This window comes from Pseudorca crassidens, chromosome 20, assembly GCF_039906515.1.
Source record: "Pseudorca crassidens isolate mPseCra1 chromosome 20, mPseCra1.hap1, whole genome shotgun sequence".
NCBI classification, from domain to species: Eukaryota; Metazoa; Chordata; class Mammalia; order Artiodactyla; family Delphinidae; genus Pseudorca; species Pseudorca crassidens.
The window spans coordinates 56161709-56175691 of NC_090315.1; the positions used below are offsets into that span (position 1 = coordinate 56161709).

Consider the following 13983-nt stretch of genomic DNA (forward strand, 5'->3'; position numbering starts at 1 on the left):
CTGGCAACTAAACCAAGTTGTAGAGAAAGTCTTCCTACACTCAGTGAGCCAAGTAAGACATGATTGTATGCAGAATTTGATCGCAAGCTGCCAGACCATGGTGAGTGCTTCAAAATAAAATTATTATTACTGTGACTGAAAAAATGATGTAAAAATTAAAGAAAACACTTTGAAAGCAAGAAAAAGAACCAGCCCTGGTCTCACCATCCCAGTGCAGTAGCTGTCTGCGTCTCTGGGTGTTCCGTCCCTTCTCGTCTTTGTCCGCGTGGAGGTGTATTTTAGCGTCACCACCACCAGCACCTGCCATTTTTATTCTGCTTTGTACACCTGCTGCTTGGCCACAGGTTGAGTTTCTCCACTGCTAAGCTAACTTAATGACCATTTTTGTTTAACCTGGTAAGCCAGGCAATTTAGATGAAGCACATGGACTGGAATTTTAACTTAAAAAGAGAGTGTGTTTTATGCTGTAGAATATTCTGGGTAACTGTGCCCATTTGGCTGTGTCCCCATCAGTGGCCATTTCGGTTGTTTCTAGGCTGTGCTCTTCTCATTAACACTAAACTGAACTTGCTCACCTGTGAGGCTTTGTATCTTTTGCTTTATGTCCTTTACATGAGCTCTTAGAACTGGAGTGATTAGATCAGTAATAACAGCTGACACATACTGATGACCACATAGCGAGCATTGTTCTAAGCACACGATGGCTCATTATTCCTCATAACAGCCCCAGGCATTAGGTACCATTTTTGTGCCCGTTGTACAGATGAGGAAACTGAGGTACACAGAGGTTGAATAATTGCTGAGGAAGGTGTGGAACTGGGATTTGGGTGCTCCCAGGAGTGCACTCTTAGCCAGTTTGCTGTGCCACATGCCCGCTTGGTCATCCAGTGGTGGTTCATTTCTCTAGTTCATGAGGGACCTGACATGAGGACCTCTCCTGCCATCTGTCAGGCTGGAGACTTGCTCCTTTGGAAGCCGTTATATGGCCCCCCCGCCCCCCGCCACTGGCTATACCTTCCTTGTGGCCTTGGAGTCTGGCAGTGACCTGTAGGATTTCATGGGGTAAGATGTGGCTCTGGTCCTTAAGTCTGCCCTGGAAGCAGGATGCACAGGTAGAGCCTGCACTGTTTGCAGGTGGGCGAGTCAAGGGCGAAAGCTCTGGTGGGAGGTTCCTGTGGCAAAGTTCATAAAACCCACATTGCTTCTTATGGAACATCACGAACTATGGCAGTAACTCATATTAATGGGTTCTTTCTCTGCTCAGTCACTTACCAGTTGGTTGACTTTGGGCAAGGATACTTCTTTGTGTACCTCTGTGTACCTCTACTTCCTCATCTGTAAAACAGGATATACTCCTACTGCTTACCTACCTGTGAGGGTTGTTGTGAGGATTAAGGAGATACTATAGATAAAAGGCCTAGAACAGGGCTTTGACTAAGAAATGCTAGCTCTTGTCATTTTTATCCTTTCGTGCATTATCTCATTTAATAGTCTCAGTGACCCTGTGAAGTATGTAAAGTTTTAATTCCTGTTTCACAGATGGGGAAACTGAGGCTGACAGCGCCTCAAGATTATAGAGCTGGTAAGGAAGGGGCACACCGAGGATTTTAACCCACGTGTCTGACTCCGTAGCCCATGCTCTGAGGAGTTTTATGGATTCCTTATAAAACCCCCATCCCCATTTCCTTGGGTTGGGGGAGGGGCGGCCACTGATCTAAACAGGCTGGTTGTTTCTGAGGTTTTCCTCTTAGTGTTTGCTTGCTGTGTGTGTGGGTGTTCATTTTGTCATTGATTTATGCTTGCCAAGCAGCCGGCATTAAAGCAAGTTCACTGAAGAGAAATTTTGTCCTAAGTTCTGTCTTGTTTCTGCCAGTGCAGAGACCTCCTTTTGGTGAATTTCATGGAGGAGCACCTCAGTTACTCTTGCAAAATGTCAGCATCCTTCAGGAGCCTAGTTAGGGGATCACTGGCCTAGGTGAAAATGCTGGTGAGACTTGGGGATGTCCAGAAACGGTGTTGAGCTTGAACTTCCGGGAGGATGGACTTCCGGGAGCACAGGCACTGAGGACTTCAGAGGAGGAGGTTGTGGCTTAATGTGAAAGGCATGTCCTTTCCTTGTTGAGGAAATCGAGCAATACTGGCTCACTCTGAGGGGCCCTAGGCTCTGACTTAGGCCAGTCCCCATCCCCACTCCCTGGTATATGTCCTGGGGGCCGTGGCTCCCTGGCAATGCCAGCCCTTCACCAGCAGATGGCGTGGTAACCTTGGACTAAAGCCTCCCTCTCTTTTGAGAGGAACCAAATGTGCCAGAAGATGCAGCCGCCTCCTGCTCTTGTTGCCCGGCCTGACCTTTACCCTCTTGTTTTCCCTGAAAGCCTCAGAGAACCGTGAAAGCTCTGTATGACTACAAAGCCAAGCAAAACGATGAGCTGAGCTTCTGCCGTGGCGCCCTCATCCACAATGTCTCCAAGGAGCCTGGGGGCTGGTAAGGCTGAGGGGAGCTCTGACCCCTTTATCTGCTGTTCTGGGCTGGCTTTGACCTGTTGTACTTTCTGTAGGAAGGTGACTGATGCATGCTGTATTCAGAAAAGTGGATAAATAACAATTACAATTCTCATGTCCTTTATCATATCATTACATCTTATTATGTATTATTTTAATTATAACAGCAGCTGCTATTTCTTGAGGTCTTACTGTGTGCCAAGCACTATGCTGACTGCTTTCATACAGTAACCACATCCTTGTTACAACCCTGCAGAGTTAGGACTATGATTATCCCCACTTATAGATGCAGTGAATGAAGCTTTCCAAGGTCCAGCTACTAAACAGCACAAGCCTGTGCGTTATTTTAAATTCAAATTCTTGTGCTATTCTTAGTCCCGTGCCCTACGCGCTGGCCCCATCCTGGACTGAAGAGGTACATTTTTAGGCCAAAGGCACCTGGGTGTTTGAGGGTTGAGTTCTCTCTTCTCCTTTTTCACCTGGGAATAAGAATTCTCTGCCCATCCATAGGTCCCTAGGCAAGTGGGTTCCTGGGATGATTCCTACTTTAGAGCCATAAGGACTTGTTCATAACCATGAGCACTTGCAGAGACTCAAGCACCTCACAAAATTGGCACCTCTTCCTCCTGCAAGATAGCTGCACCTGACTTAGAAATCTGAACAGCAGCCTGAATGGAGCACTGTCAAGCGCTGTCTTAAGCACTTCATTTGAAATAATTCATTTAATGCACACAGTGATGGTAGAAGGTTGGTTCTGTTCTTACCTGCATTTTACAGACGAGGACACTGAGGCACAGAGAAGTGTGCAGTAACTTGTCCAGGGACACACAGCAGCCTGAGATTTGAAGCCAGGCCTTCTGACTCAGGAGGCCACACTTTTTCCTTACTCATGTGCTAGACCCAGAGGTGTTCAGACTTTTTGTTTTTTTAATTTGGAGAACCCCCTCTTTCCAACCCACTTCTTACCTGGATCCCCAGAGATCTTGTCTCAAGATGAGTTAAGAGACTGGAGTAAGTGCCTTTAGTGAGGGACTGAGGGTAGACCTTATGCCCAGCTGAGGTCCCCTCATTTCTTATTGTCTCCCTGGTGACAGTATTGCCACCTAGTGGGATGTCTGCCTCAGTCCACATTTTTTTGCATCCTCCCATGCTAGAGGACCAAATAATTGTGGTTCAAACCAGGATGCATTCGAGAGTGGAGGGAATGCAGTGTTGACACTACATCTGGACCACAGGTATAAACCATTCAGTTCTGGGCAAATGGTCCATACGGTCGCCCTGAATACAGCCAGACTTTGCTGGAGATGGGTCTGGAGAAATGAAGGTGAAAAGAATGTGAAAGAGGCTCACAACTGGCAATTCTGTGTTTCCACCAGGTTGTGGGACAGTCAGTCCTCTCTGCTTGTTCAGGTTAACAAACATTTGTTAAGCGCCCCCGAGGACAGATATGATTGAGACCGAGAAAGGTCTCACATCGAGGGGAAGACCGATGTATAACCGTTAAGTTAAATATAAGGCGCGGACTGGTTTGACGGCTGTGGGAACAGATGCCAAGGAGCACAGAGGAAGAGCACTCAGCCTAGGTGGCAGTCAGGGAAGGCTTCTTGGAAGAGGAAGGCCCCAGCTGAGTCTTAAATGGTTAGGAGCAAGCTGGCTATAAAGGGCATGGACCAAGGCATAGAAGTTAGACAGCATGGCAGGGCCACATGGGGAGGTGGTCTGGAATGAATATCAGGTTCAAGTCACAGAGAGGTAGGAGTCGGGGTCCAGGAGCCCCTTCGGCTATAGCGTTCCAGGCTCTGATTGCCAGGCTGAACAGTCTAGGCTTAATTTTGAAGGCCTCAGGAGCTATTGGTATGGTGGGGTCAGAGGTGCATTCTGGAAGGAGCCCCCTGGCTGCAGAAAGTGGCCCACAAGAGGGGTTGGAGGAGGAGCCCTGCACGTCCAGGCACCGGACCTGGGGGCACATCTTGGAGGTGCCGCCAGTTTGGTTGAATCAAGACACGTACAAAAGTTGATTATGTCTCGTGTTATTAGTGTTGCTACAGAGGTGGGAAGGTCAGGGGTGGGGGGCACGATTTTAGCTGAGTAACAAGAACCAACACTGTTGGTCGCTTAATACGTACTAGGTGCTACTCAAAGCTTGTAGTGTATGTTAACTCATACAGTCCCAATAAAACCCTCTGAGGGAGGCACTGGGATGATCCCCACGTACAGATGGAGGGTCTGAGGCACAGACACCTCGTAGCTGATGGTGGAACTGGGTTTGATTCCAGGCCGTCTGGCTCCAGAACCTTTCTTATCCCACCCCTGTCTCTAAATTCACAGCCCTCCCTGAAAGGGGGCTGGGCCTCCGCTAGAGCTGAGCTTTCGTCTTGTATGGCGTCTGATGTCCACTTAAAGCACTGAAACTTTTGACTTTCGGTGGCTTTGACCGAACACTAGGATCATGGTAAGGGGAGGACGTGACCTCCAGCACTCACTGCTGATAAAAAAAAAAAAAAAAAAAAAAAAAAAAGCAGAGGATCCCTTTGATAGGCTCCGCTGTCACAGATAACGACCCCCTCTACTGGCCACTCAGTCACTTGCCCCCTTCCCCCTCCCCCATCGGCTGGGAGCTAGTGAGCAGTGACCATCGCTCGGCCAAGGCCCTCTGATCCCCTCTGTGTTTCCATATAGGTGGAAAGGAGACTACGGAACCAGAATCCAGCAGTACTTCCCGTCCAATTACGTTGAAGACATTTCAACAGCTGACGGGGAGGACCTGGAAAAGCAGGTGAGTCTCCATCGTTCATCCCAGGGAGGGACCCACCGATCCTATTCTGGGGGGTCCACTGAGCCAGCTCCACGTTTTGTACGCGCTGTCCTGTGTTCCCCAAGGAGCTCCCGAACAGGGACAGCAGAGTGACGGGGAAATTGGGACTGTCCCCCGAGTTGTGGGTGACGGTCACTGTGACAAGACAGTCAGGTTTAAATCAGGCTGCTGCGCTGGGCTGGAAGGCTTTGCATATGCAGAATTCCCTCCGCAGTGAAAACGGCCACGGCCAAGCGGCCTGCGGATGAAACGTTTCGCTTGGCCAGCCTGGCATTCAGAACGTGCTTGGTGTAAGCAGGCCGGTCCAAGGGAAAGGTGCGTCGAGGCCCTCCTGGTGACATTGCAAACCTGGTTTCTGTTCCCCGCTGCCTCTTGCTCAGAAGGCTCGAAGAGCAGCTACTTTCAGTGCAACAGCAGTGCTCCAAGGCTGGAATCTTAGACTTTCTTCTAAGGGACTCGGGGCACTTTAGGAAGGCTGCATGGAGGAAGAGGCCTTTGAGTGTTAAAAGTCAAGTTAGAGTTCAGCAGCCAGAGACCAGCAGAAGGGAACTGCAGGTGGGAGGTACAGCCTAAGCAAAGGTGTGGTAGTGGAAACAGTTTTGTTCATTGCGCTCGGCCTGAGGCAGAGACGGTAACGCCCCCCCCCACACCCCTCCCCAGCTGTGTCCATCCCGCATTGCCCTTTACCCGCACAGTCGGCATTAGCCTGGGGGAGGGGTGGGGTAGTACATGTGATGGGCAGATACACAGTTCTTCCAGCTTTCCCGAGACCAGGAAACTCCCCACCTCACCTGACCCCTGGGATGGTTCAAATGTGCCGTGCGAGAGGAAGAGCTGGAAGACTGAGCAGGGCCCGGAAAGCCTTGAGGCGAGACTGCAGAGCTTAGGTGTTGCTCCCACAGGACACAGGGAGCCACAGAAGGTTCTTGAGCTGGGCTTGGAAAGGGGGCCAGTCCCATTTCCTGATAATGTCAGAAGAAAGGGTCTAGGGTGTTTCTGAAACCAGATCCACGGAAATGCTTCGAAACCTGCTCTGGAATTCACAAGGCGCCTTTTTACAGATTGGAAAATGAAACGCTGAACCTGCCAGCACCTGCTCGCTGCTGGGTCCCCACCAGCAACATGCTTCGTTATTTAGCTCTCTCCCCGTGGACGTAGCCTGTGATGAAAGTGCATTTTAAACAGTTCCAGAGGCAGTGCCTCTGCTAAACGGTATACTTTGGAAACTGGTTATCTTTTCACTATTCCCTTTAAGACGAGCGTGAGTTATGTCTTGTTTCTTCACAGATTATTGAAGACAATCCCTTAGGGTCTCTTTGCAGAGGAATACTGGATCTCAACGCCTATAATGTTGGTATGTGCACACATGGTCTCAGCCCAGATTTCCACCCAAATCTCCCCCCAGCCTGGCCTCAGGACCGCCCCAGACAGGGGGTCAGCTGTCCTGGGTCCTTCCAGCTTCGACTTGGTTGCTGAAGCTGAGTATTGGGCCAAGCTGGTTAATGACTATCATCTTACATCTTGATTGCTATGCTATGAACATCCGTAAAGCGCTATAATCTGGTGTTATATACCCTGGTGCGTATATATTAAGTGCTGGACTAATGGTGGCTGTTGTTATTCCCAACATCATCGTCCTCATTGCAGGGGTCTGCCTGGGTCTCCCATGCTTTTCTAGGAGGAGCTGAGACGTTGGCTGGGCTGCGGTGGAGCATAGAGTTGGGGGTGTCTGGTTCTTAGCCCAGCTCTGCCTCTCAGTTGCTGCGAGACCCTGGGCCTGTCATTTCCCAGCAGCTCAGCTGGGCGTCAGGAAACCTGGCCTCCCCCTCAGAGTCTGGTGCAGGAGGGAGCCCACAGCCTAAACCGTGGTGACAGGGGTGTGAGATGCATGGTGCTTCCTGGGCCTTTGAAGTGAGCATATAGCAGCTTCCAGACGAAGGAGCTGAAGGCAGTGAGGAGAGACTTTCTGGGCAAGAAGCCAGAGCGCCTTTCTTCTCTGAGCAGCCCGTGTTTCCATAGCCGGCCTCCGTGCCCCCTGTAGTCCGTCAGTCCACTAGCCTAGGCAGGTGGGCAAAGGATTCTTGGTTCCATTTCCAGTTAACAGATGAGAAAACCAAGCCCTGTAGTGACCACAGAAGCTGCCTGAGCTTCCACTGCGAGTTGTGAGACAAGCTGGGTCTGGGGCACTGGGGGCTCGTGCCCTCCCTGCTGTCACCCTTTGTATCATCCTGCGCTGAACTTGCACAGGCACGTGGTTCAGGGTGATGAGGAGGGAGCTTGGAGTCAGGTCTGACTTGAGCCCCAGCTTTGCCACTACCAGCTCTGTGACCTTCCATGGGTTACTCTGCCTCAACAAGTCTCTGTTTCCCCTCCTGTGAAATGGGCAGAACAAGAGTAGCACCCCAAAAAGCTGTGATTAGACTTAAAGAAGATACAGAGCAGTGCCTGGCACGTGCGAGCCCAGAGATCTTCGTTGATGATATCACGTGGCCGATAATTTCTCCTCTCGTAGCCTTCATTTTCTCTTTCCAGAAAATACTTTCCCTGTAGAGAGAACCTATTCCACGCCTAGCTGCTCATGGCTGCTGGCGGTCCGTGGCTTGAGCTGATCACTGCAGTCTCTGCCTCCCTCTTCAATGGCCAACTAACGCCCCTGGGTCTCTGCCTCAAATTCCCTCTCCTCTCTCTGATGAAGGACACTGGTTCCTCGATTTAGGGTCTACCCAAAATGCAGGGACGATCTCATCCTGAGATCCTTCCGTACATCTGCACAGACCCCATTTCCAGATAAGGTCACATTGACAGGAACTGCACATTAAGACATGGACCGCTACCTGATACAAGGTAGATGTCCCGGTCGGCGCTTTGACAATGATGGTGGGGTTGGGGTCATAAGAGAAGTGGCCTGGGGAAGTGGAAATCTGGTCTTCTTTGGCTTTCTAACAGGCTGATCAGGCCTTTTGTTATCCTTTCCTAAAGTAAAGGCCCCACAGGGGAAGAACCAGAAGCCCTTCGTCTTTATCTTGGAGCCCAAGAAGCAGGGTGACCCTCCGGTGGAGTTTGCCACAGACAAGGTGGAGGAGCTGTTTGAGTGGTTCCAGAGCATCCGGGAGATCACCTGGAAGATCGACACCAAGGTAAGCCTTTTGCTTACCTGGGCTCAGGTGGGCCTGATATTCTCAGGCTTGTGGTACTCTGCTGAGGTGGGGTGGGTCCGGGCTGCCGGAGGAGCAGGCCCAGCGGCCCCACAGAGTTCGGGGGTTAGAGGGGGGGTGTTCAGACGACAGGAGCACTGCGGAGAGGAAATGGGTACTGGAGGTCCACCTGCGGAGCTGGGTCTGGTTTGAACCTTTGAACCTGAAGGCTCACGGTGTGTGCAGTGTCCCTTGATGTTTGGGGCCTGTCGGGTCCTGTGTGTCTTAACAAGAAAGTTTTGCCTTCCTCATTTGGAAAGTTTTCTTGTTTCTTAATACTGTTCAAAGCAGCCTGGATCCTTCCGGTGCACGTTCACTGAGCTCACGTCTCTGGACTGGAAAGGGCCCTGGGAATACTGTAATCGACAAGACACAGCCCTTTCCTTCCAGAAGTTTGTATCCTTGTGGGGGGAACTTCCAGTCTTGATGGGAATGAGCTTTTGAGGGTTTATCCTCAACGGAGCATTAGGGTTTGTCTGGAGGCCTTTTGAAAAGGGCGAGGTTCTAGGTAAGAACAGGAGGTTTAGAATTAAGCCAACTGGAGTTTGCATCCTGGCAGGGTTGGACCCTGAGCAGGTAACCACATCTCTCTGGGCCTCAGTTTCCTTGTCAGTAAAATGAGGAGCCAGATACCTAACTCACAAGATGAAAGGAGATGATGCATAGAAAGTGCTGGCCCAGAGCCTGACCCACGGCAAGGGCTCAGGTCACCACAGGATTTAATCATCACGTTGTCTTCATGCCAGGAGGACATGGGGAAGTGTTGCTGTGTCTTGGATGATGGAGCAAGGTGCTGTCTGCTCTTTCTTGTGGCCACGGAGCTGGGAAGAAGTTCTAGGGTTTCCCATGTACCCAGTTGCTTCTAGGACTGACTTTAAGGCTTTCTCAGGACCTCCTGGATCCCTCTGACCTCGGGTTATAATTGATGAGTCTCCCTCCTCCAGTGTACTTGGCTTGATTTTTTCTTCCCCCTGTGGGGGACTTTGCAGCTTGGCCAGTCTGTGGTCACCAGAGGCCCCCTGACTCATCCTTTCGACACCCTGGAGTAAAGTCCTCTTCTTTCGAAGACTTTGTGCCGAGAGCTGTTCAGATGGGCACCCTCCCTGGCAGGGCCTGCCGTCTTTCCCCCATCCCAGAATCTAGTCAGAGGCCCTACATACGGGTCCTTATTCTTCACAAGACCTGTCACATCATCACATCAGTCACTTGGGATGAGCCACGCGCTTGTGGCCAACAAGGCTGTTCCCACCTTCCCCCATGGGGCCATCTCATCTGCCCTCGGTGCCTCCAATGCAGTAGGGCTCCGAGGCCCAGGGGGTTGCCACTGTCCTGGGGTTCCTCTGAGAGGTGATTTCCTCCTGTCTTCTTCTGCGTGTGTTTTCATGGTCGGCTGAGTGGCTGTCGTCACGATCTGCACGGCACCGTTTGCGAGCATGTGATTGTCCTGAGCATCTTCTAGTACTTGGGACTCTAGGCCCGTGTAGCTGAGAACGGAGAAAAACACCAGTGAGGAGGAAGCCTTTAGCCACTTTATTCTCAGGCACTCACGCCCCCCTCTGAGTGTGGGGCTCGGAGGGAAGGGGCATGGCGATGACACCCTCAGCCGGGTGCTTCCTGGCTCTCTCCCTTTCTCTTAATGGAGGAAAATGTGACTTCACCTGAAGGCTGTCCCCTTCATTCCCCAGCACGTGACGGTTTCTGAGGCTAAGCCTAGCTCTGGAAGGCTGCTGTGCTCTGCCTTGGTCTATGTTCCTTTTTAATTAGCTTTTACATCTGCTTAGTCTTAATCACATTTCATACGAATGTTAAAAAACAGAACAGGAGTCAGCAGAATTGACAAAGGTTCCACTCTGAACACAACCAGCTGTAGGGCTTGCCGGTGTGGAAACAAGCAAGGTGGACCCATGCTGCCCCCGGGAAAGCAACACGAAGTGTGCTCTCAGCTCACTGCTGGGAGCTCCTCACCGAGGCCCTAGGAACCTGCTCAGGGCTCTGTAATTTCACATCATCTCTGGCTTCTTTTGGTCAAATGGCAGAAGACCAGTCACTAGGATTCATCTAGTTAGTGAGTTTCCAAAGCCTGACCAATGAAGTGTGTTGTGATTTCAAACTCTGAGATGGCCTATGGGCAAAGTCTGTGGGTCTGGAGAGTAACTGTTCTACAATTTTGCAGTAGCGACTGGTATTTCATCGTGAACTGATACTGTTTTCTACCGAGGTTGAGAAAAAAAGTGATGCCCCATAACACTACATGGCTCTGTGCCTGGTGAAGCCAGAGGTCCACACGTGGACACAGCTGTGGCTTGCCTCAACCTACCCTTACTTCAGGCGGGCCTACTGTCGTGAGAAGTGAGCTGTGTTGTTGCTAGGGTTTCCTCTCCCCAAATAACCTGCGGGGAAAATTGTGTACTAAGAGGACAAAGCCAGACTGACACAAGGATTAGGAAAGAACACCTGAGGTTTGAGCTTAGACAATGCTTCAGTCTCCCTGACGGCATCTGGCCGTAGACGATCTGGCTGACACCTTCTTTGTCTCTTGCTCCGTGCCCGTCCCACCCACACCAGCCCTTGGAGCCTTGCCGCTACCTTGCTTTGTGCCCAGGAACATTCAGGGAGTGTGGGAAGGACTGGTGAAAGCTGGGTGTGCTTCGACGAACAAGGGCAGATTTCACGTTCTGATCTTCCCTGGTGATGTGGCTGCTGCCGGAGCTCATGTAAAAAGCTCGTTTGCTGGTCACTGCCAGGGTCCACTTGGGCCCCAGGATCTTTGTCAGCAGTCATGAGTTGGAGGCATTCTTACAGACGAAATCGGGTGCCCGCGCCTGCTTGTTTAAAAAGTGGATGCTCTTGTCCTTGGCCCGGAAAGGCATTTCTGGGGCAATCCGTGTCGCACCCCTTGTTTGCCACGTGATCGGCGAGGGCAGAGGCCTCCTTCTTTAATTCTGTCAATAGCTCCAGGAGGTTAGGTATTCAAGTTAGCCTCATCGTACAGTTGAGGAAACTGAGGCACAGAGAGGCTAGGTGACTTGTGCCGTCGGCAGAGCCAGCAAATCGGGCCAGCTTTCAAACCCGCCTCTGAGTCCAGTCCCCACAGTTGTAACCACTGTGATGCTCCTGTCACCAAATCACCACCTGTCACCAGAAGACTCACCCCCTGCAGGGTCCCGCTCCCAAGGGACGTGCCTCAGTGTGGACACTGGTCTGGACACTAGTGTTGAAAGGCGCCAACATAGATAGTCGGACGAGAGACAGTGCAAGGCCAAGACCGGGTGAGGCAGTGGGCATTCTGGAAGGCTTGAGGGATGCAGCATCTCTTTCCCAGGCCTGGATGGAGTTACCCAGGAAGGCGTCCTGGGGAAGGAGTGATCTGGGTGGCGTCCAGAATCCTACGGACCTGCAGAGGAGGGAGGAGGATGGGGGCGGCAGGATGAGGGGCCAGGACGTTGTCGCTGTGCTTCAGAGGGACCTGGGATGTGAACCTGGCGGCCTTTCAGACAGGCCTCTTCCCGTACCTGGTGGCTGAGGGTGGAGAGGGGGCGAAGCAGAGGGGTAACACAGGTGAGGCCGATTGCTTAAGCATCTGGTCTCGGCCTGCTGTGGAGCCCGGGGTAAGCTACTCAACCTCTGTGTGTGCTGTAATGTCGTGGAAGAGTGGAGATAAACTGTACCTCTCAGGGACGTGTGGGCTTAGGTATAGTATCCATCAAGCACTTAGTGTGCACTGCCTGAAGCTAAGCAACCTCCCGGATGGTGAATGTTACCATCTGTGAACGATATTCTCTCTAGGGTTCCCCCGCTTGGCCAATGGGGCATGGGTCAGAAGTTGGTGAGGCCAGAGAGGGTTGTCTGGTTTGGAGTGGAGTGAGAGCCCATCCTTACCTGGAGATGGATTTGACCGTGGGTCCTCCGAGGGCGAGTGGCTCCCAAGTCCTTGGTGTGTGGCCCGGGCCGTGGAGAGTCCTCTGCAAAGCGAGGTGCACGTTGCAGGGAGGTGGGGTGCAGGGGACAGCGAGTGAGCACAGGGAGGCCATGGCCTAGAGTGGTCCTGGGCTTGAGAACTAGAATCTGACGAACTGTCACAGCGTGGTTTCAGGAGGAGGGATAGGGCAGCGCGCCGAGAACAGAGGGTTGAGAGAGGGGTGGTGACAAAGAAGAGCCCTCGTTCCCCTGTATTCTCGAGAGTTGTGGTCAGAGACTGAGCTGGACAGCGATCCTGGGTGGAGACAGCTTGGTGGAGAATTTCCAAAGTAAGAGGACGGGCGGGGGAGAGGAGAACTTTCCACCACATTTAAGATGTGAGCATGTGTGAGGGCCAAAGAGAAGAGGGGACCCAGAGGAGGAAGACGCCTGCCAGGTGCTGGGAGGATGGGATTTCGCAGGTGCCGGCTTGAGGGCTGAAACTCGAGATTGGCTCCACACAGGAGAACAACATGAAGTACTGGGAGAAGAACCAGTCCATCGCCATTGAGCTCTCGGACCTGGTCGTCTACTGCAAACCAACCAGCAAGACCAAGGACAACCTAGGTACCGTCTCCCATCACTCTGCCCCCCAACCTCGGGGGAAACTCTTGATTCCATTTGAGTCTGGCGTTGTGAAAAGCGTTCCTACTCGTCTCAACTGTGCTAAGTGGGAACCTCCCCTTCAGTTTGTCCTCAGGGCGAGGATGCTGGTGAAACAGGCCCTTCTGGTATGTTCAGAAGGCAAACCCTCTTAAAGGGTGGATTAGTTTTTCTGCTGCTGTAACAAGTTACTACGAACTTGGTGGCTGAAACAACACGTATTTATTCTCTCACAGTCGTGGAGGCCGAGGTCTAAAATCAGTATCACTGAGCTGAAATCAAGGTGTCAGCAGAGCCCCACTCCCTCCAGAGGAGGATCTGTTCCTTGCCTCTTGCACCTCTGATGGTTGCTGGCATTCCTTGGCTTGTGGCCGTGTCACTCCAGTCTCTACCTTTGTGGTCATGTTGCCTTCTCTTCTACGTAGTCAAATCCCCCTATACCTTTCAGTTATAAGGACTCTGTGGTTTCATTTAGGGCCAGATAACCTCCCCCTTTCAAGCCCTTCAATTTAATCAATCTGCAAAGTCCCTTTCCTATATAAGGAACACAGTCACAGGTTCCAGAGACCAGGACCTAGATATCCCTGGGGGCCATTATTTGGCCTGCTGCAGAAGGATGCAAAAATGGATCTCCTACCAAATCCTCCAAAGTAGCAAGTTCTTTCATCTAATAATGGTCCTGTTCATATTTTCTTCCTCCTTTTGAGCAACTCGTGTCTCTGATCTCCAGAATCTGTAATTCCAAGGCAGAGGACCAGAGAAGCAGTACTAAACCTCAGCATTAATGGTCACTGGGAGGCTGGTCCCTGGGTACCTCCACACGCAGGGAAAGACGTCATAGCTCTGAACCAGACGCGGCCACGCTCAGCGTGTTAAGAGCTGTCCTACCACAGCTGGATGTGAAGCAGCAGA

The 13983-nt window shown here is 51.6% G+C and overlaps 1 protein-coding gene across 1 annotated transcript in view; it reads left to right on the forward strand.

Moving 5' to 3' along the window:
- Positions 1-13983, forward strand: part of PLCG2 (phospholipase C gamma 2) — a 145857-nt gene that overhangs the window by 112566 nt on the left and 19308 nt on the right. The window contains exons 22-26 of the mRNA XM_067717892.1: positions 2376-2485; positions 5182-5278; positions 6605-6671; positions 8297-8454; positions 12933-13035. Coding sequence (XP_067573993.1) covers positions 2376-2485; positions 5182-5278; positions 6605-6671; positions 8297-8454; positions 12933-13035 — 535 coding nt within the window. The remainder of the gene's footprint in view (positions 1-2375; positions 2486-5181; positions 5279-6604; positions 6672-8296; positions 8455-12932; positions 13036-13983) is intronic.